This window comes from Pleurodeles waltl, chromosome 7, assembly GCF_031143425.1.
Source record: "Pleurodeles waltl isolate 20211129_DDA chromosome 7, aPleWal1.hap1.20221129, whole genome shotgun sequence".
Classification (NCBI taxonomy): Eukaryota; Metazoa; Chordata; class Amphibia; order Caudata; family Salamandridae; genus Pleurodeles; species Pleurodeles waltl.
This window is the reverse complement of record NC_090446.1, coordinates 472,209,283-472,232,099: the sequence shown is the minus strand read 5'-3', so window position 1 is coordinate 472,232,099 and position 22,817 is coordinate 472,209,283. Positions and strand designations below refer to the sequence as shown.

Sequence of the window (22,817 nt, the reverse complement as noted above, 5' to 3'; positions counted from 1 at the left end):
ATTCTTTTCCATAAGTCTTGCACTGATAATACTTCATTCCTGGCTAACATCAGGATACTCCACAGCCATTTTGAGTTCCAGGTTCCTGTAACATTCAGACTGTTCCTAAACACATGAACCACTGCTGCATAGTTCAGACAAGAAGTCGGTACATATCTGCAAACACAATTCAATTTGCCTTACACCTTTCTACAGCAGGGCAACTAAAAGTTAGCGGCAACACAATTGGAGCAAGCCTCCGCCTCTCAAACATGACACTTAACATTTCCCACAAAGGTCACATTATATACAATTCATTGGTGCATTGGGAGAATTCATAAAGGGAGTAATCCACAGGTAGTTGTATCCATCAGAAACCTACTTACTCGACCATGCAGAAATCCGTTAGCGTCCCTAACAGAGGTAGGAAAACCTGTACAAAAGCGACACCATAATTCAGGGAATGCAGACCTAAACACATTCTGTGATTTGTAATGTCAAAAAAAAAAAACAAGTCCATTGGTTGCTGCATATGTGAATAGTACACACTAAAAGGTTCCGAGATCTGAAATTGGTAGGCGGGGGCAAGGGTTTCTTATTGTCTTCAACAGCAATTACTAAACGTGAAAGGCTTATTGTTAGATGCTGCACCTATAAACATCAGAAAACGAAGGGCTTTGATTGACCCATGCTTTTGTATTCAGGCAAGTAAAGATCCCTTCTTGTTAATGCATCTGTAATCAGGGAAAATGCTTCCTGTTGTTTCTGATTTTGTAGTTTTGAAAGTAAGTGGTATCAACGCTGTTATTGGCTTCCCATTTGATTTTCGTTGAAATAAGTGCTCCTTTTTTTAATTCAACATTGCAACCAGCATGTGAGGCTGTCTTAAGGGTTTACACAACCACTTAATCAAAACACGTTTTAAGCAATGTTTCCTTCAAAGGCTGGAGTCTGGTTTTGTGAAGCTGTACGGTCAGAAAGATGAGCATGTCAGTTTTAATAAATCAAGTTATTTTCTTGTGGCCCGTGTCTACTCTCCCTAGACCTGCTTCTCTGGTTTTAAAACTGTCCTTTACGTCTTCGTTAGTAGTTAGCTAGTCCCTTAGTCTGCTCACAGCTAGAGATCCTGAGAGTTCCTGGACTGATTATTTCTGTGTGTTTCCTTTTGCAGTTGATCACTGCTTATTTGTGCTTTTGTCTCCTGTTTAGTACACGTTGACTGTGCCTACCTGTCTTGTATTACTGCAGGGACTTGCTTGTTATATGAGTTGGCCGAGTACTGCTCATTTCGTGTGAGAACTAAAAATTGCCCTATCATTTGCAGTGCAAACAAGGTTCTTTAAGTTTCTGTCGCTTTTATATGCAAGCTAGGCACTGTTTCTTTTCTGTGTGTACTAGTCACTCCGTTTCAGCAAGCATAAGTGGGTTTGCCACTGAAAGCCCAAGCCAGATGCCTGGCTCCACTCAAGGTCAGAAAATCTGGGATTTATCCTGGCTTCTTCGCTTGACCAAATTGTGTGATCTGGGAATTGTTTTATTACACAGTGCTTAATTTTTCCTCATTATTGCATGTGAGAGTAATTTGAAATATGGGAGTTCCATATGAGAGCTACACAATACTTTCTAATGTCTGATTTAAATATACTATAATCCTGTTCCGTGTAGGAATCTAGGTCACGTAAATGTAGGGTGCACATAACAACTGACTTGCCTTTTAATTCACTAATGGCATTGGCCTCATGGCATGGCGGTCGTGTCAAGTTCATATTCAAAAACTGTCACCTTTCATGCTGCTCAATGCAGTGATATAATCTGATGTACTTGAAGCGCTTTTGCATGTTAAAGAAATACCCTTCTTTGAATTTTGAAGCGTATTTATTTTATTATTATTTAATGAAAATAAGTGTTTCTTTAGGTTTTTTTTTACATGATTTACAAGTCAAACATTTCAGGGCTTAGCTCGAGCTTGGGCTCCTAAAGCCCAGTCAGACCCTTGGCTCGGCTCTGACTTGCCTCTCTTTGTGTATTTGTTGGTTCCCCACCTCTAGTGCAGGGTGTGAACTGCCTCATTTGTCCTGGTTTTTTTTGTGCTCATTTGATACCGCAAGTTCTTGGCCATATTCAGTGCTAGTCAAGAACTGCTATTTGCACCGTTTCAAGTTTCAGCAAGTCAGTCCATTTTTATTGCGCTTACTGGACAGTACCTACCTCCTGTGCTACTGGGCACTGTTTATTTCTTGTGCAAGCTGTGCTCGTTTCTCAGTCCACACCTGGGTTGAGCTAGCAGCCCTCGAGTCTTTCCCATAGGCCAACTCTTTATCGATTGCAACAAGTTCTTTACAGTGTCTCGCTGTGCTATCGTTAAACATTTCATCTTTGTTGTCTGTCAGCCTGTTTTCCATTATACCACGGCCATTACTGCAGATGCCACTTACGCCCTTGCTGCATTATCTACCTCTCAGTGTTTTTTGGTATCTTAAATTGCTTGCTTTATATGTTCTAACCTGTTGTTAGAATGTGTTTGTTGTTTGAGTTGGTGGGATTCCCGGAGTACGTCGGCTCATTCCTCCCTTGACACTCTTCTTCCTTGGGGAAGGCAGTGCTTCTTCTGTTAGATGGAAATGCTGCTGCCTTTGCATAATGGGAGCTAATTTGGCATTTCTTCCTTCTGAATTATCTGGGTTGTATTCATAATTCAATCCAGAAGGACATGAGACAATGTATTTTTCATTTTACTTTCCAGGGCCATTTACTGTACATTCCACTACGTCTAAAGTTACATGCTTCTGGGTTGTTTGGTGTCCTCAGAGTCTGATACCCTGGTCTCTTTTCCATTTCCTTCAATATGCCTTCCTGCGACTACCTGCCACACAGTTGTGACTGCTGTTTCTCAATGCTGCTCTCTTTCTTGGTGCCCTACTTTATCTAGATCGCCTACATGTTTGCAGTCCCATATGTAGGCGTGCTCTTGTCTCCTGAGGGTTTCCCGTCCTGTGGCACTGTGGAATAAAATAACTCATGTTTTCAATTACTTCTGCTTCAGTAGTCTCGATTAAATGTTGCTACTGTCTTGGTCATTTTTGTCCCACAGCTGTAACGAGAGTACATAAGACTCGAATTTGCCCCTGCTTTTGTACTCAGAGTAAGAAATACTCCTGCTCAATCCTACATTTGTAATCGTGACAATAAACATTCTCACTGGCCTGTATCGGGAATCTGATTAAGTGAGGGCGCACCAGGTTTAACCATGTGATCATAAAAGACATTAATCTGTTCCTTCATTTGAGATTGGGTAGAAGTAAAGGTTCAGATTTCCATTGTCTCCAATGAATCGTCCCACAGTCCCTACAAAAACTCATTCTAGCCAAACCTAAGTGAATTACAGGATTTAGCCACAGCAGAGGAGATGTTAGGGGAATGTTGAGATCTGTTGTGAATCCACCAGCCGGGAAGCAGAGCCATTAAGTGGGAATTATCCTCCAGCTATACCAGACGAGATGTTAGTGGAAGGTGTGGGATGACCCTGTCAATGCAGAGGAGGTGCAAGAGAGATGGTGGGGCTTCAAGTCAAAATAGGGGTATGTAAACTCCAGCTCATGCAGCGGAGTTGTTAAGTGAATGTCAGAGCTTAAAATGTTTCGTGTTCAATGAGTTGTTAAAAAAATCTAGGGCTTACCCCTTAGTTCTGGTCTCGAGCAGGCAGAGTAGATCTAGCACCTGTCCAGTGTGGCACCTTTACTCATCACCAGTTAGCAGTTCCATCAACAGTATAACTGTCTTCAAACACTTTAATGTTGCACCACCATGTAAAAAATTTCATCTGCCCCCCATCCAGAACGAAAATCTTTTTTCATCAGTTATTCTGTAAAACTAGCAGCTCTAAATATATTTAACAAGTCAAACATTGCATTTATTTTCAGTTACTACTTTTAAAAATGCAATCAAATATAATACTCCAATATGGTATGGGGAGCCTCATCTTCACAAAATGCAAAGGTACCCACAAAGTGAGGGGCATATTTATGAGAGGGTTGTGTCATGATTACACAGCGCAATGCGGTACATGTCTGACGCAAACATCTAAGTCAGATTTTTGAAGCCATGTAAAGCTACTTTGCGTGGCTGTGAGTGGCTTCAAAAATCTGAAGTAAGGCAACGCAGCACAAATCACTTCGTTGCCTTACTCTGCCCTGGGTAGGCCTTCCATAATCATTGCAGTGGGTGTTCCCAAACAATTCCCATGGGTTTTGATGGATTCCTATATTTACAAGGACTTGTAAACCTGGGAATCTGACAAAATCTTACACCTCCCCAAGAGTGGTGAAACTAGGAGAAATATCTTTATTTCTACTAATTTCTTCCTCTTTCTATGTGAGAAAAAAGCTTTTAAGGACTTTTTTGTGCAGGAAGGTGTTCCTGTCTGCACAAAAACAATCCTGCATGCAACACAGGCACCCTTGAACCATGGGGCAAGGATGCCTGCTGTGGCGCGAGGCATCCCATTGTGCTCCAGCACAGGAAGAAAAGACAGGAATGCACAAATACCTCAAATCACGTGCATTCCTGCCCTTTCCGAGTGACACAGCGCAGCTCAGCAAGGAATCTTGCTGCACTGAGTCACTGTCTAATATATATGCCACTGAGTCTTTATAAGAAATGGAGTGAGGGGGCGCTCTAAGGATTATCTGGAGCACGTTCCTTTTGACGCCTACTCCCAGCCAGGACATGAGTGACTAAAGGTATTACATTTGGCCCATTACAGAGTGGATTACTGTCTATCTGTTTTTTTTTACTAAAACATAGCACTGTTTTCAGCATGCTTGACTACTGCCTATCACCCCGTGCAGCCCTGATATCAATTCAGACACTGTCCTGTCCCCAGTTTGAAGACCTCTGGTGTAGAGGTTAAACACTCGTTGACTGGTGTTAACACACATGAAAAAAGTAGCTGTTTAGAAAACATAAGGGGACACATAGTGGAAAACACAGCAGAACTCCCCATCACAATCACTACCCCTTTCCAAAAGCCCCATGGTAGTTGGGCATCAAGTGATCGACTTGTGTTCTGCCAGCCTCGATTCTCTGCTGCCTCCTCTTTTTGGCGTTTCTGGGATTTGGTGCAGTGTACGAGGATCCCAGAAAGTACATTCTCCTGAACCGGAATGAGGTGGTGGGCTCAGCTCTCATGTTGAACGCCCACTCCCTGATACAAACTCCTCTCTGTGGCTTCCCAAGCCCACTATTCACTGACCTATAACTTACAACTAAATAAATACATAAATAAATAAATAAATACATAAAGAAGAGAAAACAAAAGGGTTAGGTGTTGAGATAAAACGCCATTCTGTTTGAAGAATTGGGGTGAAAGTATTGGCCCCTCCTTTTAAATGTAGATTTCGACGTGCAGGTTCCTCTCTGTGGTCAGACGAGTCAGTCCCTCTGAGTTCAGTTTTGGAAAGAGGGGTTCCACGGATGAGAAAGGGAAGGGGAAAGAAAGTAGTAGTCGTACGAGATGTGGTGGGAAGAGGACCGAGAAAGGCATAGTGTTCCTTTGCTCCCTATCCTATCAGTCAATTGGTCTAAGGTCTATGCTGCCGGGCATGCTGTCGGTGGCTGTGGTGGTAGCCATGCTGTCGGCGGTGTGCCCGTTCTTGAGGGTTGGCTCCCGCTTGCCTGGTTTGGGGTGCATGAAGAGCCTGTAAGCACCACGGCAAATGAGAAAGAACCAGTAGACCTGTGGGGCCATGAGAATTGCTGATCCAAGGTTGTACTCCATGGGGATAGAGAAGGGTACCTGGTGCAGGGAAAGGCCCACCCGCTGCCCATAGGCCCAGTACATGTATGGGAAGAGGAGGATGCGGCAGGCGAAGAATGTGCTGAGCATCAGGAAGCCATTCACTTTATGGAGCATCGTGTGCTGCTTCTTGTACTGTGGGTGAGAAATGGGGACACGAGAGAGGAGAGGGATTAGGGCCATGATTCATCGTGTCATACATAAGCTACAAGCTATAGCCAGCAGGTGTCACTGTAAAATCAAAACTTGTTTCTCCTGCCCTTAGGACCTTGTTATTTCATCAGAGCTACCTGTCTCAGCCAGTAGGTGTCAATGTAAGAGCAGCACTGGTTCTCTCCCTCCCTCCCTGTGGGAAACATCGCTTCAAAAGTCAGAGCCAGCAGATGTACCACTGGCCCTCACCTGTCTTTCCTGCCCTAGGGAGTTATTGCTTTAGCAGGAATTACTTTCCCCCAGACCACAGCCTTGCCTCACTTTCCCTTCACTGTTACTTTAGCAGCACTCCATGCTCCGACCAGCAGGTGTCATTATAAGAGGAGCACTTGTCTCTATCTTCTCCAAAGACTTCTTGCTATAGCAGCATCCTACCACGCAGTACTGCAAGGACAGTATTTCACCCGCTCCCTAGGAGCCATGTTTTTTCAACATCACTCAATGCCCTGCCCATTACTTCTGCAGTCAATGCAAGAACAGATTCTGGCTTTTACCTCTTTAGGGGCTCGTACTCGAGCGGTACTTCCTTCTCTGGCCAGCCTGCACCATTGTAAAAGCAAGACTTGCCCCATCCCCCATAGCTTGTAGTGCTACCTCTCTGATCCATTCCTGGCCAACACGTCTGAGGCAGGCAGAGGCTTTAACTGCAGCTGCACTTGCTATCCCGACCAATGGCTATCACTACGAAAACAGCAATAAGCACCCCCAGAGCCGGAAGCGGAGCCCCGATAACTGTGCTTTGCACACACTCACCTGAATGAGCACCTTCCCCAGGCAGACGAAGGGCGTGCTCAGCTCTGCCATCAGCATGCAGCCCAGAAAGAAATCTCCCTTTCCCTCTCGCCAGAGCTAAAGAGTAGAAAGAGAAGGCAAAGTAGTTCAGATCTAAAGTGCACCACAAGGGACTTCATCATCGACAGCTGTGGCTACCATGCGAAGGAGGTACGTGGGGCAATTACACGTAAAAGGTAAAGGGCCTGAGTTGGAGTTTGGCAGGTAGGCTACTCCATCACAAATGTGAGGGATCTTGTGTCCGCCTTATTGCAAGTGCTTTATATGCGAAGTCCCATTCACTCAGGGGCGGCTCCTCCATGAGGGTGGAGGAGTGTTGCCGCCCCCACCGACCAGCAGCGACAGCGGCAAAACTTTTACCAAACAGCGATAATAAACTGTGTTTATTATCGTTCTTTGGTTAAAGGGTGGGGCCACGGGGTGACGAGCACTTGAGGGGAGTTCACAGAGCACTCCCCTCAGAGCGCATGTGTGTTTGGCCAGCCGTCTCGAGCCGGCCAAACACAAATGCCCTGCACGGGCTCCCAGTCTGCCTTGGAGCCCCCTTTCTGGCTGCTTCCAGCCAATCCTGACGCTGCTTTGAGCAGCATCAGGATTGGCCACAGTGCAGGCTGGGAGCCTGAGCCTGCAGCGAGGAGAAGCAGGAGCGGAGCGGCGCGCAGCAGTTAAGGTAAGGTTTTTTAAAATTGTATTTTAATCCCCCTCCTGCCCCCGCCCTTGCGCGCCACCCTGCCCCTTCTACTTGCCGCAAGCTGCTACTGCATTCACTAAACTTCAGAGCAGGCGCAAAGCCATTAAAACGTGTGTGCAGGATTCTTAACCCAAGGGTCAGAACAGACTGTAACCGCTTGGGAACTGGGTGGTAACGAATAAACAGAATCTAAAATGTTCCCAAAGAAGAAGTTAATCTAAGGAAAAATATACTCATGTGAGTACAATGTTAGTATAGTCATTGTTCACAGTCATTACTTTTATACTGTCTTTTATAAAATTTAAAAGGGATGAATGTTTAAGAGGGCTAATCTAGCAGAGGTGTTACTATGCAAACTTAGGATAATACTAAAAGTTTATGTTTGAAATCGATACACTCTGAAGAATTGCTTCTTACAGGAATTTGTAATACCGGACTGCCGGTGCCTTTCTTCCTCAAAGACTGTTGCTTTACACAATTCTGTGAAAATGAAATGTATATTTCTAAATACATGCGTCATGCGTACCTGATCAACCTATGTCTGAACATTCACCTTGTCTAAATGTTATAAAATAATACTATAAAACCCTGACAGTGAACAATGCTATTGCAGCAGTGAAGTAATTGTTTCTTGGACTAACTTCCCCTGTTGGAGTATTTGGGGTTCTGTGGAGCATAACACAAGGCACTAGAGACAGACTTCATTCCATATTATATTATTGGGAATACTGCACCAATACCGCACTTCATACTGACGTAGCACTTCCAGGATTCGACCCTCAGATCATCAATGTAATTTATTACCCCACAATCGCTATTACCAGATTTCACCCCACAGATCACTTTAACATAGACTGCTAGCAATTGGGGCTAACCTTCACATCACGCAGCACTACTGAAGCTATGAATTACAACAGGCCAATAGTTGTAGAATTTACACCACAGGACATGAGGTTGAAGTCACACACCCATCACTAGTGCCGAAATACAGGTCACGGAGCAGGACTCCTCTGGTGCTAGAAATCAAACCTCGGAATCACCAGAAGGGCTAGAATTCAAATCATAAGGCGCTAGTGCTAGAATTCACATAAAGGGAAATTTAACTATAGTTCTCGTGCCATAATCGAACATGCAAATACCTTCACATGCACTTTTACCACAATGAGAGCCAAATCACGTTCACTCACCCCAGCAAACCTGGCAAATCTGAGACCCTGAACATCACTTAAAACAAAGCATCCACCAACAACTCCACCAGAATGAAACTCACACCTAGACATGACAATGCAAGACACGACATAAACTAGCAGGTTAAAAGCACAGCCACATCCATTCCAAAACAATGCGATCAAATCCCAAAATTAACACATCATTTGCCAATCCCATCCCCGACCACTATGATAAACCAATACAAAACACGAACATGGGTCGTCCGAAAAATAAACCACACCCGAGAAACTGCTTCTATAGCGTAAGCAACTTCTTAAGAGCAGTCATGACTCAGAGGTACCTAAAGCAACTGAAATCTAATGGCAACAACATAGAAATACCGTTAGACACATACCTTGATGACCATTCTTTCACTAATTATGGAATGTGGCAAAAGTAGTTAGGAACCTGGGTCCACGGATAGTCTGATCCTCATAACACAAATAACTAAAAACACCTATCTACCACATTGTAATACAAATTCATCCTGAAAAGGACAGTGGCTTTTAGCATATGCTTTTCACAATTAACCATGTCAGTCTTTCTGGGTTTTCATAGTAAACGGATCAGACCAATGGCACAAGAAATAATTTTTCATTAGCTCTGTCCATAACCAACTCAGGCCTACTACATTGAGTATAAGCTTTCCCAAAAGGCAAAACCTGCACGTTATCATGGGTAGCGCACAGAGGAAGGACAATCAACTCATTCTGACTTCCTCTTTCAGTACAGCTTTCTAAAGCGCTCTTTTTCAAATGAGCACATAAGGTCAGTTTTGCTGTCAAGCCAGTCCTAAAAGGGAGCAAGCAAAACCCAACAATCGGACATAAAAACTATGGGGCATATTTACAAGCCTCTAGCACCACCTTGCCATGACGTAGCGTCATTTTTTTTACGCGGAGACGGCGCTAAGGAGGCTTTTACCCCACTCCATATTTACAAAGTGGTCCAATGCTTGCATTGTGCCACTTTGCAGCCCCTTGCATACATTATGCCTGCATCAGGCATAATGTATGCAAGGGCGCCATTCCCACACAGGGCGTCCCGAAACAATGGTGCAGTGAAATTTACAACATTTCAGATGTTTCTGGTTCAGAAGCTGCAAGTCCTGCCCCAACTAGCCCTGATGGCCACATGCGTTATATTAGTGACACGTCAGATGGCAGTTGAACCTTTCATTGCTGCTTAAGGAGGAAGTGGCTCCAGCATCAGGGGATTCTCTCACCTGGATGCAAATATTAAACTGTCCGCCTGGATCAGCAATGATGGATGTGCTTTTCCAATCTGTTAGTGGGTAGATCCTTCAGTCCGCTGCAATTCCATGGTACTGTGACTATCTACAGTTCCTATCTTAAACCGCCAGTCAATGTGAGAACACATGGACTCCTGATATTCACAGTAAAGCCACCACAATGACCATCACTTTCGTGAATAGTCAGTCTAAATGGCACAACCACCCCATCTGGTAGTGTTGAGACCCTATGGTAAACCTCAGGTAGCACCTTTCGACCGGTAGGATCGGCAAACGAAAGATGACATTCTGGAGGTCCAAGATACCAAACAATTCCCTGCAGTGTGGGCCACCAAGACATGGGTCCAGGACAGCATCTTGCCCTGGAACTGCTGAATAAAAATGTGCAAGACAAAAAGTCCAAGATGGCTATCAGACCACTGTACCTTTTGGGATACCAAAAATGTAAAGGAAGTAAAATTCTATGTCCATTTCCACAATGTGCACCACCTCTATACCCCCTTTGCTTAACTGGGAAAAAACACACATCTCCAAAATCAAGGCATGTGCCAGAGAGCACACCTTGGCAAAAAGAGGGTGGTCCCACGCACAGGACTGGAAGATTGGGCTGTAGCCTTACCGGTTAGCTTGGTGACTCCACCATCTGTTGTGACTGTCTCTCAACTTGTGTAGAAACAGTAGCACCCACCCCACTGAAGGCTGGTGGTGAAGAGGAAAGGTAGTCTGGGAGGTTCTGAGGAAGCAGAGACTACAGCTGTCAGAGAGAGTTGGAGCTGCTACTATTACTATGGCACCTGCAAAATCCATTTCTCCCTAAAAGGAGAGCTAGAGTTTTTTAGGCATCTGGTTTGGCTGCAAACTTTGGACAAGGAACTGTTATGCCCTGGAGTAGCTTCAAACTTTTTGATACTGCTGGTGGAATTGCTTTACAAGAGGGGTCAGGTGCAGAAAATGTGCCACTGCTGGGCTGTTTTTGAAGTGTTCCAGGGCGGAGATGACCTTCTCTCCATACAGCGCTTGCAATCAGAGGCCATGTCCATGAGTAGTGCTTGTACTTCTCCTGAACAGCCAGTGGAATGCATCCAAGCAAGGCTATGTAGTTTGATGGAGGCACCAGGAGTGCAGATAAAGGTTGAAAGACTGCTATAAAATAGTTACATTTCTCCTCAGTGATGAGAAACGTTAGCGCCAAAGCTTCTGTTGCTTTTGGTACCACCGAAGTGAACAAGGAGACTTCTTCAAGAGAAGACCCAGGAGGAGATGGCATATTCCAATCCTGGAGATTTATTTGTACCACTTGCAATTTGTAAGTCTAGAGAAAGGATAGCATCTGTGTGGAGGAAGGCATCTCCTTCCAAATCATTTACTGTATATGACCATAATCTCGGTGCGGCATTTATTTTGTTTGTGGGAAGATCTTTTGGAATGTCTTACCTGTCAGGGGACTTAGCAGTAGGGAAAGGTGAATACTTTAAAGTATTTCTGTGATTCGTAACCAAATATAGTTTGGCCTCGCACTGTATGATGGCTTTCGGGTACATCAAGGAGTCGCAGGCCACGTTTGAATCCTTGACACCATATGCAGGTGTTGTATAGGTTCAACAAGGATACCTTCTAAATGAATGTGCAACTGAAATTTAAGAAGAAGATATTTTTTCCAATGTCTTATTGAAAGTAGAGGAGTGAGGAATATAGTCTCTGAAGCACCGTAAACAGCTCCCAGCCCAGGTCCACGAGGCATGGAAACGTAGGCACTGATGCCAACATCCTATTTTCCACCTTATATACACCAGTACCATCACATGAGGAATGAGCTATCCAGTTCCAGATCCAGTTTGGCACCTGGACGATATACATAAGGTGAGGAATCTGGGAGAAGTATCTGCCAAAAACACGGACACTGGCTCAGGGAAATTCAGACATTGTAAAAAAGAGAAGCACAGATCCTGGAACAGAAGATTAAAGACAATAGCAATTACATGGATACAGAGACCATCCAACATGCATACATGCACTGAGGTGGGATATCAAAGATGCAACACAAACACTGGAACGGAAACACGGAGACACAAACACTAGGAAGAGAAAAACATAAATTGAGGCTGAGTAACACATACGCCAGAACTGGAGATCACAAGCACTGAAAATGCAAAGGCAGACACTGGGGCAAGGAAAGATGTCAAAGCAGGGAAACACAGACACTTGGAAAAAACACACACATTGCCATCAACAGGGAAGCACACAAACTGGGACGGGGAAGCATAGGCACCTTCGGTGTATAACAGGGACAGGGAAACGCTGAATAACAGATATTTAGAGAAACAAATACACTTTGAGAGGGAAGCACAGACACTAGGAAATTAAAAAGATATGCACTGGGCTGGGAAACACAGACTCTAGGATGTGTAAAGATATACTTGAAAACAGATACATATACAGTGGAATTCAGAAATGGCAAAATGGAAACAATTATTATGGGCCCAATTTAGAGTTTGACAGGCAATAGTCAATCAGTTAGGGCGGTGGAGGAAATTTCATAAACCAAATAGATGAACTATAGCCTGCCAAATGTAGAGATCACTGCCGGCACAACCTTAGTAACTTTAGGTGGTTCCTCTGAAGGTACCAAAAATTTGGTGGACAGCCACCATCAGTTTTGACAGTCGTCAACCAAACTTTTCATTTTTCAACAATAAACTCCTGGAGTGACCCCACTATAGTTTTTATCCCTTGTTGTGGAGGTCGTTCTGGCATGTGGGCTGTCAGCAAAACGTAGGGCAGGCAATAAGATGCCCTTATTCTGACAGCCAGCTCTCAATAAGGCCGTCAGAATGAGCTTTCCTTTGACAAAGACACAGGGGCACAACTGACGGAAAGCTGATGGTCAGTCCAACTTGAATTGGCCTGGCAGACCAAGATTAGGATGGACAGGATACTCCATCATGTTGTGAGTGCCATGGTTCCCATACTCTATATTCCACCTTACGTGTCTAGATACACATAATACACAAGTGCTAGAACTCGTGTCACACATACCTGGTGCTAACATTCAAACAACATGCCATGAGTGTTAAACTACACAAACCAAAGGGCGTTTGTGACAGAATTCACATTGACCATATGTAGTACTACAATTTGCTTTACAGGGCACTAGAATTCAAATTCACACCACAGATATCTCATGCTAGAATTCATGCCACAGGATATTGGGACTAAACATTATAAATACACCAATGAACATTAGAGCTATACTTTATAGTATAGGACACCAGTGACAGTGCTACATAATATGAGGCATATTTATAAGAATGTGATGCAGTGCAGCGCTGCAAGTCACCTTGTTGTGCTGCGTCACAGGGAAAGGGCAGGAATGTGCTGTATTTAAAAGAATATGGTGCATGCCTATCTTTGTCCTTGTGCTGGTGCCATTTTGACTGCCTAAAGCCAACGCAGGCACCCTAGCCTCATAGTGCAAGGGCTCCTGGGTTGTAAGGGGGGATTGTTTTTTGTGCAGGAAGGGTGGCCTTATGTGGCTTCATTAACTGCATTTTGGGCTTGCATTGCACATGCACCACATTGTGTGGTGCAAGAACGACGCACCCAGAGTCATACATATGCCTCTTTATCTACTGATAGTACTACAATTCACCACTAAACCAGATCTCCAGTGCCAGAATTCAGAACACATAAGACAAAAGCTATAGATCACATAAGACATGAGAGCTATAATTCACACGGGATAGTTAACATCAGATATCTGATAGTAGAATTCACAACACAAGGCACAAGAAATATAATGAATATCATTTGGCAGTGGAGATCTCTCACGCCACAGGGCACCAGTGCCTGAATTCACACTACATGTGCCTAGCCTCAGTCACCTGTAATGCCCTTTCCTCTCTGGAATGTATCAAAATGTCATGACCTATATTGATAACTGTAGAATGCAAAAGATGTGCAGGCAGCGGTCTCCCCTACCTAAGCAGCACTGGGAGTATATGAGCGTTTTGATGTTCCAAGACTCACAGCCTTGTTCCATTGGGAATGCCATTTTTTAAGTTTGGCCGAAGACACTTCTATACACTTTCTCTGATCGATCATTAAAGAAGCGGAGCACCAAAATGAACCCTTGCACACATGAAAATAGACTTCTGGGAAGGCGCCAGGAGTATTTTACCTTATTATTTTTTAGAGTGTTAGCTTATTTATGGTGTCTGTTAATCGACTCGTTCATCCCCTTTTTCTTAACTATTCCACGGCAACATCTGTGACGTTTCAACACTGTACTGTGAGGGAAGCATTCTACCCTTATTCTCTTATGTTAAATAATTACATCAAGGAATTATTTCAGAAATGAAACCATGCACAGTGGATCATCCTCATTGCTCTGGGCTGACCAATAAAGTCGTGGCACCTGGGTCATTAAACCAAAAAGAGGCTGCGTTGTAGTCAAGTGCAGCACACAAGATGGCCAGCTACTGCTGATAATGGAAGATGAACACTTCAGATATCCAGTAATAGACATCTGCAAAAGCACTACTGACAACCCTGGAAAAAAGCATACTGGCCACGGACGGCTTACCAAAAGAGATCAAATCAAGTGATGGTCCTTTGTTACAAGTGAGAGAATTCCAAGAGTATCTGGAAAGGATTGGCCTCAAACCTCACAGCGGAGAAGTGGAAAGATTTATGGGGATAATAAAGAAAACATTGTGCATTGACAAAGGACAATAGCAGACATTGAACTGGCAACCTTTAAACTCCTTATGTGATTATTAAACCTCCCCAGACACCACCAAAGGGTGTGAATTTATGATCCAACTGTTAGACCGAGCTATTTCCAATATGGTTTCCTTGTCAACTGACATGGCCACCTCCAATCCTTGCAAGCACTGAGATACACCAAAGAAGAAAGGCCATCAATAAATGAGTGAAGCCACTGTAACTCCGCAGACTGTGCAGAGAATCACATCATTGTCTGGGAGAAGCTTTGCATTTGTCTCTAAGCACGACAGTTGATGCTAACACCCTTAACTGCCGAAGCTATGGTGATGGTCAAGAGAGGTAACCATTAGGACAAGGGAAATATCTCATTCTTGAACAGATTCGAGGGAGTGACCATAATTCTGAGAAAGAGGTGGGCCCATACAATGAGGTATTTGTATCAGAGGGTAACAACAAAGACAAGTAGAATAGGTCTGAGCTTCAAGACTGTGGGAAGGGCAAAGATAATCACACAGATGCATATGGGACAAGGCAATCAGCAAAATTACACAGGCTTTCAGAGGGTGCATGTGTGTGGGGGGGCAAAAAAAACAATTTTTAACATTAAACAAGATATATGTAAAACTAAAAGACTACGTTCTGTTGGATGTTATGTCCCAGAATGTATAAAGATACTGGCCCTTTACACCATGCCTAGTAAACATACACACATGCCACCTAAACAAAAAGCATATGTCTGCCTAAGTTCCAATTATTACCAGGCCCAAGCACCTCCACAGAGAGCCTCACTTACAATGGATGCTCCACATATTAATATCTGCTTTGGCACTCCCTGGTTTTCTGGGAGGGCAGCACACACACATACACACACACAAAAACAAGCTCAACACTAATTTTTGTACTCTCTTAAGCCGGACACACTTACAACAGACATTGGGAAGCAGACGGCCACCATGAAGACATGGTGGAGCACCATGAGGAACTCCTTCTTCAAGTAGCACTTGGCGAGGGTCACTGTGCTTTGGGAACAACCCTCGTGTCCTTTCACCCGATACTTGTGCCAGTGGCAAAGGAACATTGCGTAGATGTCGTAGATGAAGTATGGTACAGCAAACTGCGTGTAGGTGGCCGCCAGCCAGTGCCTGTGATAGACAAGATGAAAGTCAGGGATTAGCACTTATTAGCAGTCGTGCCCAGTTCAGATTTTTTACGATTCATAACGTATTACACTGATTAATGCTTTGAATGTCCTGATAATCTCTACACTGTGATTTAAAAAACTCTTCATAAAAGTAAAAGACATCCAGCCTGCAGAACATTTTTTTGTATTTAAATGCCAGTTTATGTTTTGACAAATTGCATCTTCTAATTTCTGGAAATCTGTTGGTTGTTATCAATAGTTCTCATTATTTTCACCCTTAAAGTAGAGCTAGTGAGCACCCTAATCCTCTCTACTACGGCCAAAAAAGTTCAGTGAAAGCTATACCACTGTTCTTTTTAAGATCAAATCTGTTTATTGTTTTATAAGAATATAAACATATAAAACACCGCTCATCGCAGGACAGAAATGAAATATATCAGCGTAGTAGCAATATCGTATCTTCATACAAAGGTCTCTCACATGAATCCCAAGCCCCTGCTCAGAGGGGCCCCTCAGAGAATCTTCTCCTTGCTGAGCCATGTGCCCACTGGTGATGTTCAATAGTCATCCAGAATATCAGTCCCGCAGATGAGAACCACATAAACATATAAAAATAACATTTCAACAATGCTTCCCTCCAAAAGACCATGTCATCCATCTACCTTTCCCCTCCTTAACCCCTACATCATCCAAGCGCACTCCCCCTCTAGCAATCCCCCGCAGCACTCCAGCCAATGATTCAAATCAGCCTCAAAACTCTCAGGTAGGTCGGGCATGTCAGCTCAGTAAATTCTGCAGTATGAAGCCGAACAAATGGCTTCCACAATGCGCCCAGATCTTCTACCCGCTGCTGGGAGGCTAATGTAAGTTTCTCCATTGCAAGAATAAACCAGAGCTTCTGGAGCCATGAGACACGAGTCTGGACCCTATCTGTACCCCAGAGAGCTAGAATCAGTTGCAACGCTGCATTGAGTGCTAGGGCTATCTGCCTCCCTTTTAGATATCTTAAAGGAAAAGTAAGAGGATTGGGCAGCCCCAGTAGGACGTACAATGGGAATCTCGGGATCTTAACCTGGAACGCTGCATCTATATCATCTATAATGTTTTCCCAGTAACGATGTAACTTGGGTCAGTGCCAAAGCAAATGTACCAGTGTGCCTGTAGCTCCACACCCTCCCCAGTAAAGGTCTGTCTTATCATGATCCCATGCGTGCAACCGCGCCGGAGTGTAATACCAGTAAGAGGCGACTTTGTATGATGTCTCTGTCCCTGCAGCACTATATGCTGTATGATGTATTCTATAGAATATGCTGTCCCATTCCTCATCCGAGAGTTCTCTCTCCAGCTCCCTCTCCCATCTCAGCTGACCCTTTCACTTAGACGGGTGGCTTACCCCTTGCAGAAGGCGATAGAGCTCCACAATAATTCTCCTATCATCCTTCTTTAGGAACAGCCATTTCTCAAATGGCGTGAGAGGCCTATCCATCAAATCTCTGTTCGCCGGTAAGAGAGCCCAGTGCTGAACCTGATAATACATCAGCCTATCCGCTTCCACTAGGCCATAGGCCTCTTTCATCTGGTCAAAGGACAAAACCCCACGTTCATCGAAAAGGCTTCCCACCCTCCTACAACCCCCCTCATACCAACGTCGAAGGCCTTCCAGACAGAGTCCAGGCTCAAAATCAGGGTTCGCACCTATGGGGGTCATCGGGGAGGGGAAAGAAGTCAGCCCTAACCGGCAAGCCACCGTATCCCATACCCGCAGCGTTGTCCCAGTGATCGGGGACGCATAAAGACCTCCAGCCCTATGCCTACGCCGGAGCCAAGGCTCCTTCCAAATATGAAAGCCCGCCACAGCCTGATCCATAAAACACCAGTGTTTCTCCGTGAGTGGGAGACTCCACTCTACAAGAAAGCGCAGCTGTGCTGCCTGAAAATATCTCAGAAGACACGGGATCGCCAATCCCCCACTGCTCTTGGGGCGGTATAAAACCTGTTGCGGTAGACGCGCTGGTCGACCCTCCCATATAAACCTCAGGACCGCAGATTGTAGGGTGGCAATCGTCCGGGGGGTTGGGGTCAATGGGAGCACCTGAAATATATATAATATTCGCGTCAAAACCGTCATCTTGACCGCAGCTACTCTACCCAACCAAGACAGCTTATGTTTCCCCCATGACTCCAGATCCCGCTGTATATCGTGTACCAGCTTCTTGTAATTCAGGGTCACCGTTTTTGCGGCAGACGTCGCTAACTCATTCCCCAGATAGGAAAGGCGCGAGGACGACCAAATAAATGAATATCGAGCTCTCAAATCTTCCTCATGGTCTGTGCTCAAAAACAGACTAAGGACCTGAGACTTCTGCATATTCACTTTAAATCCCAAAACCTGGCTAAACTCAACTAATAACTCCATACGCGCAGGCAAAGAGGTAGCAGGCTCCACAAGTGTAAGAAATCGTCTGCGTATAGGGTAATAAGATGGTGGTCTCTGCCAAATTTCACACCAGAGACCAAGGGGCTGTCTCGCAAGCGCTGTGCGAAGGGCTCCATATATAGCGCAAACAAGAGGGGAGAAAGTGGGCATCCCTGTCTAGTCCCATGCCCAACCGGAAACGACGCAGAGAGCACACCATTGACTGGAACCGCCGCTCTAGGGGAGTGATAAGCACATTGGATCCAAGATCTAAAGCCTGGGCCGAGACCGAAGCGCTTCAAGACCCAGAAGAGGTATGGCAAATGGACCCTATCAAACGCCTTTTCAGCGTCGATAGAGAGAAAAAGCGCCTCTCTACGAGATCTTTCAATTTTATCTAGCAGATGCAAAAGCTGCTTCGTATTATCGCCGCATTGTCGATTTGGAATGAAACCTGACTGGTTGGGATCAATAAGACCCGGCATATAAGGATTAAGGCGGAAGGCAAGTATCCCGTGAATAATTTGGCATCTATGTTCAGAAGCGAGATCGGCCTATACGAAGCACAGTCCTCCGGATTCTTACCCGATTTATGTATAACAGCAATAGTAGCGTCCAGCATACTCGGCGCCAGGGTCCCCGTCGTCCGAAAGGAATTAAAAAGGCGGGTGAGTAGCGGTGCGAGCTCCGCACAAAAGGTCTTATAAAACAATGCCGTGAACCCATCTGGGCCAGGAGACTTCCCATTCTTCAGGCGGGAAATCGCCGATATAACTTCTTCTGGCCTTATCTGCTGGTCTAATAACATCGCCTCCCTTTCCCCAAGAGGAGTGATTGCTATGCCCTCTAAGTAAGAGTCCAGGGGCGCATCGTCCCCCTCATACGCCGCATATAAACCCCGGTAAAACCCCGCAAAGGCCTCAGCAATCTGATCACTCGCCCAGGCCACTTCCCCAGAAGGGGAACAAATCAATTTAACTGTCGACGCCGCACGCTGCGCTCGCAACCGATGCGCTAGTAGCTCTCCACATCTATTGCTCCCAATATAATATTTGTGCTTAAGACGTACTACTGCGTACTCCGCCCTATCCCAGTCTAGTCGCTTCAGCTGCTGCCTTGCCTTCTCTAACTCTCGCCAGATTCTGGGCGCACCAGTCGATTTATGGGAACGCTCCAGGACAGCCACTCTCTGCTCTAACTTTTCTCTCAGCTCTCTCCTCGCTCTATTATCCCTCGCTGACAATGCCATAACCTTGCCCCGCACTACTGCCTTCAACGCCACCCAGACAATCTCCATGGAGGTGCTGCCGTCATCATTAAAAACAATATAGTCCACAATCGTACGTCGAAGCGACTCCACCGCTGACTCACTCTGAAGCAAGGAGTCCTTAAAGCGCCAGCTCGGGGTACCAACGCGACCTACCTCCATGGCCAGTTCAACAGTAATAGGGGCATGGCCAGTCAAGGCCCTAGGCTCAATCGTAGCCTCTCTAACCCGGGATATAAACTCTTGCGAGGCCAAGAAAAGATCAAGCCGTGCGTAAGTCTTGGTCGCCACAGAGTAGAAGAAATAATCTTGGAGTGTAGGATGGAACTTCCTCCACACATCCTCCAACCCACATTCAACTAACCATTGACGCCCCATCTCCGACACTGCCCCAATCTGCCCAAAGCGTTGGCCCGAGCGGTCGAGCTCGTTGTCCATCACTAGATTAAAATCACCCCCTATCAAAATCGCGCTATCTGCCGAACTAAGTATAGGGGAGATTGACTGTCTCAGGAAAACCTCCTGCTGGGAATTCGGAGCATAAAGGGAAGCAACGGTGAAAGAAAACGACCCAAGCCGCATTCTAATAGCCAGGAACTTGCCTGGAACTTCATGTATCTTCCCAACTATCTCCCCAGCAAACGTCCTCGAGAACAATATTGCCACCCCTGCGTGTTTCGTAGTAGTTGAGGACCAAAGCTTGCCTAGGGAACCATCGTGAGCGCATGCGAAACGTATCTTTGTGTAACAAATGGGTCTCTGACCGAATCGCTAGCCGCTTGGTTGGGCTGTTAAGCCCCCGAACATTCAAACTTATACACTTAACTGTCATATCGTCGCAGGGAGAGGGTCACCCAGGGGAAAAAGAGCACGGGCTGCTCCGCCACCACTACTCCTAGACCGGACTCCCAGGGAAGCACACCAACAAACAACCATTGCGCACAACAGGTGCTCACAACCATAAAGTCCTCTCACTCTCATCTCCAAAGAGGAAAAAGTCTCGACTGGGCCCTGAAACCCCCTCAAGTTCACCATCTAGGCCCGTCCACCCCGCCGCCCAGGCCCCTCCTTGACAGGCCGTAGGCGAACAAATAAGTGACCCAATGCTAAACAGCCGCCCTCAGACGCCCCAGACTTAAATGTTGGTCCCAGCTGCCACATTGTTCAATGCCGACTGCCGCTCCTAAAATTGCTCCGACGCGGTAGGTCGCTGTCGCTTCCTCCTTCTCTCCTTTCTCCTCCAGCTCGGACGGTCCTCCCCGCTCAGGCCCGGCTTCACACCCAGGTCTTGGCCACCCTCCACCAGGCCCAGGATCCGGTTTGCCTCCGATATGGACTTCACTTGATGAAGCTGCGCCTCCCAGCAAAAGATAAGACGGAACGGGTGGCCCCAAGAGTACGACACATCTTGTGCTCGCAAATGTTCCGTAATAGGCTTAAATTCACGCCGCCGCTGCAAAGTCCGTGCCGAAAGGTCCTGAAATAATTGAAGCTGGAGCCCTCTAAATTGTATCTGCAGCAAATTGCGTGCTCGTTGCAATATACTGTCCTTGAGCCCATAGTTGTGGACGCATGCCAGGATGTCCGGAAGGCGATCTCCATCACCCCGAGCCCGACCCACCCGATGCACTCTATCAAGCGTAATCTCGCGGGACTCCTCCCGGCCGAGAACTGAACGGAATAACTCCACCACAAACTCTCCGATGTCCTCCTTCTCAGCCCCAGGCGGTGCTCCTCTAATGCGGATATTATGCCTGCGTGAGCGGTTCTCTAGGTCCTCCACCGCAAGCTGAAGGAGCTCCTGATGTTCCTGCAAGCGAATGCATTCTTGTTGGAGATCCGCCACCTCCTCTCCCCGGGAGATTTCACCATCCTCAACCTGTGCCACCCGCTCATCTAGGGAGGTGACCTCTGCTCTCAGCTCTTTTACCTCATGGGAAATGTCTCTTCGAAGCTCTTGGAGATCACTCCGGAGCGAGTCGAACAGGGAGGCAAGAAAGCCCCTCTTAACCGGGGCCCCTTCATCCTCTTCCACCTCGCCCCTCTCCTCCGGAGGCCTTGCAGCAGGTGGCCCCTCAAGAGCCCCACCCGGCACTGGGCGAGCCCCGGTGAGCATGTCTCTGACAGTCCGTTCCCGCTTGCCTTTAGCGGCCGCCATCACTCCAGCTCCCTCACTGCGTCGTGCGTCCAACTTAATTGAAGCCTCCTCAAAAGTACGCCCGGGGGTCGGGTCACCCTAGGCCCACCGAAGTCACCAACCACCACTAACCTCTCCTCTCACAGGCAATGCACGTCACTTCTCCATCGCTCCTTATGCCTCGGCGTCAGCAGGGTCCACTGCGGTCCGTCTGCACCGCCAATCAATGGGCCCAGGACCCCGCGTCACCAAGGGCCGCTCTTCGCCCAGATCCGGCTGCCCATCAATGTAGCAGCAGACTCGTTTCCCCAGCCAGGGGCCTAGGCCCTGCCGCCCTCAGGCTCCGGCGCTCTGCGCCACGTCAGGAGCACAGCACAGCCCCCGACGAGCACCAGCAGCGCGGTGCTCTCCTGGGTCGCCGCCGCGCCACTCCTCAAGGCCGTCAGGCCGCAAGGCACAAGGGCCGCCACGCGACCCGAGCCGCCGCAAGCCGCGCCCGCCTGCTGCAGGCGCCGGCACCGGCCACGCGGCTCCGCCCTCCCGCTCGGTGGTTCCACAGGTGTCCCGGGCCCCCAGGGGCACCCCGCCGTCCGGGGTGTCTGGCGCGATCCTCAAGCCGCCCAAATTCACCCCAACTGGGGTCGCAGAGCTGTGTCGGAGGCCTAGGCGGCGGAGCACAGACAAACACGTCCGCTCACGCCGCCATCTTGGCCACACCCCCTACCACTGTTCTTTAGCATGTTTCCTGTACTGAAAGAAGTGATGCTACTAAGGAATAGTGCGAGCCTGGCATAATAATTAATACTATTGATTAACGAACTATGTACCCTGACCCAGGATGGGATGTCCCTGATTACAGCCTTCTTCCATCTTAGTACAAGAATTTACGTTATTGTTTTGGGGATCATAGAAAGCTGAAACTGGAAGTGATGTAATTGACTAGATTCCTGTGGAAGCCTGTCAGTGAAAGTGGCATCACTGCCGATACTCGCTGGGAGCGTGACACAGGAAGAGATGCCACTGTTTCAAGCCTTGGGGATACCTCTCCTAGGAAGTTGGTGCTTCAGTGTTGCATGGAAGGCTCAAGCAGGAAGTGGTATAAAAAAAAGCACATCGTGACAGCGATGTTTAAAGCGTGGTGACCACTATCGAAGCCAGATGCAGAAAGTTGTACCACTGACTAAGTCTGCCCGAAACCCTG

General features: G+C 46.6%; 1 protein-coding gene across 1 annotated transcript in view; it reads right to left on the bottom strand.

Moving 5' to 3' along the window:
- Window positions 1–806: 806 nt before the first annotated feature.
- Window positions 807–22,817, bottom strand: part of TLCD3B (TLC domain containing 3B) — a 74,967-nt gene continuing 52,956 nt past the window's right edge. The window contains exons 3-5 of the mRNA XM_069244079.1: window positions 15,581–15,797; window positions 6,740–6,835; window positions 807–5,908 (exon numbers count right to left, since the gene is read on the bottom strand). Coding sequence (XP_069100180.1) covers window positions 5,546–5,908; window positions 6,740–6,835; window positions 15,581–15,797 — 676 coding nt within the window. The 3' untranslated portion in view covers window positions 807–5,545. The remainder of the gene's footprint in view (window positions 5,909–6,739; window positions 6,836–15,580; window positions 15,798–22,817) is intronic.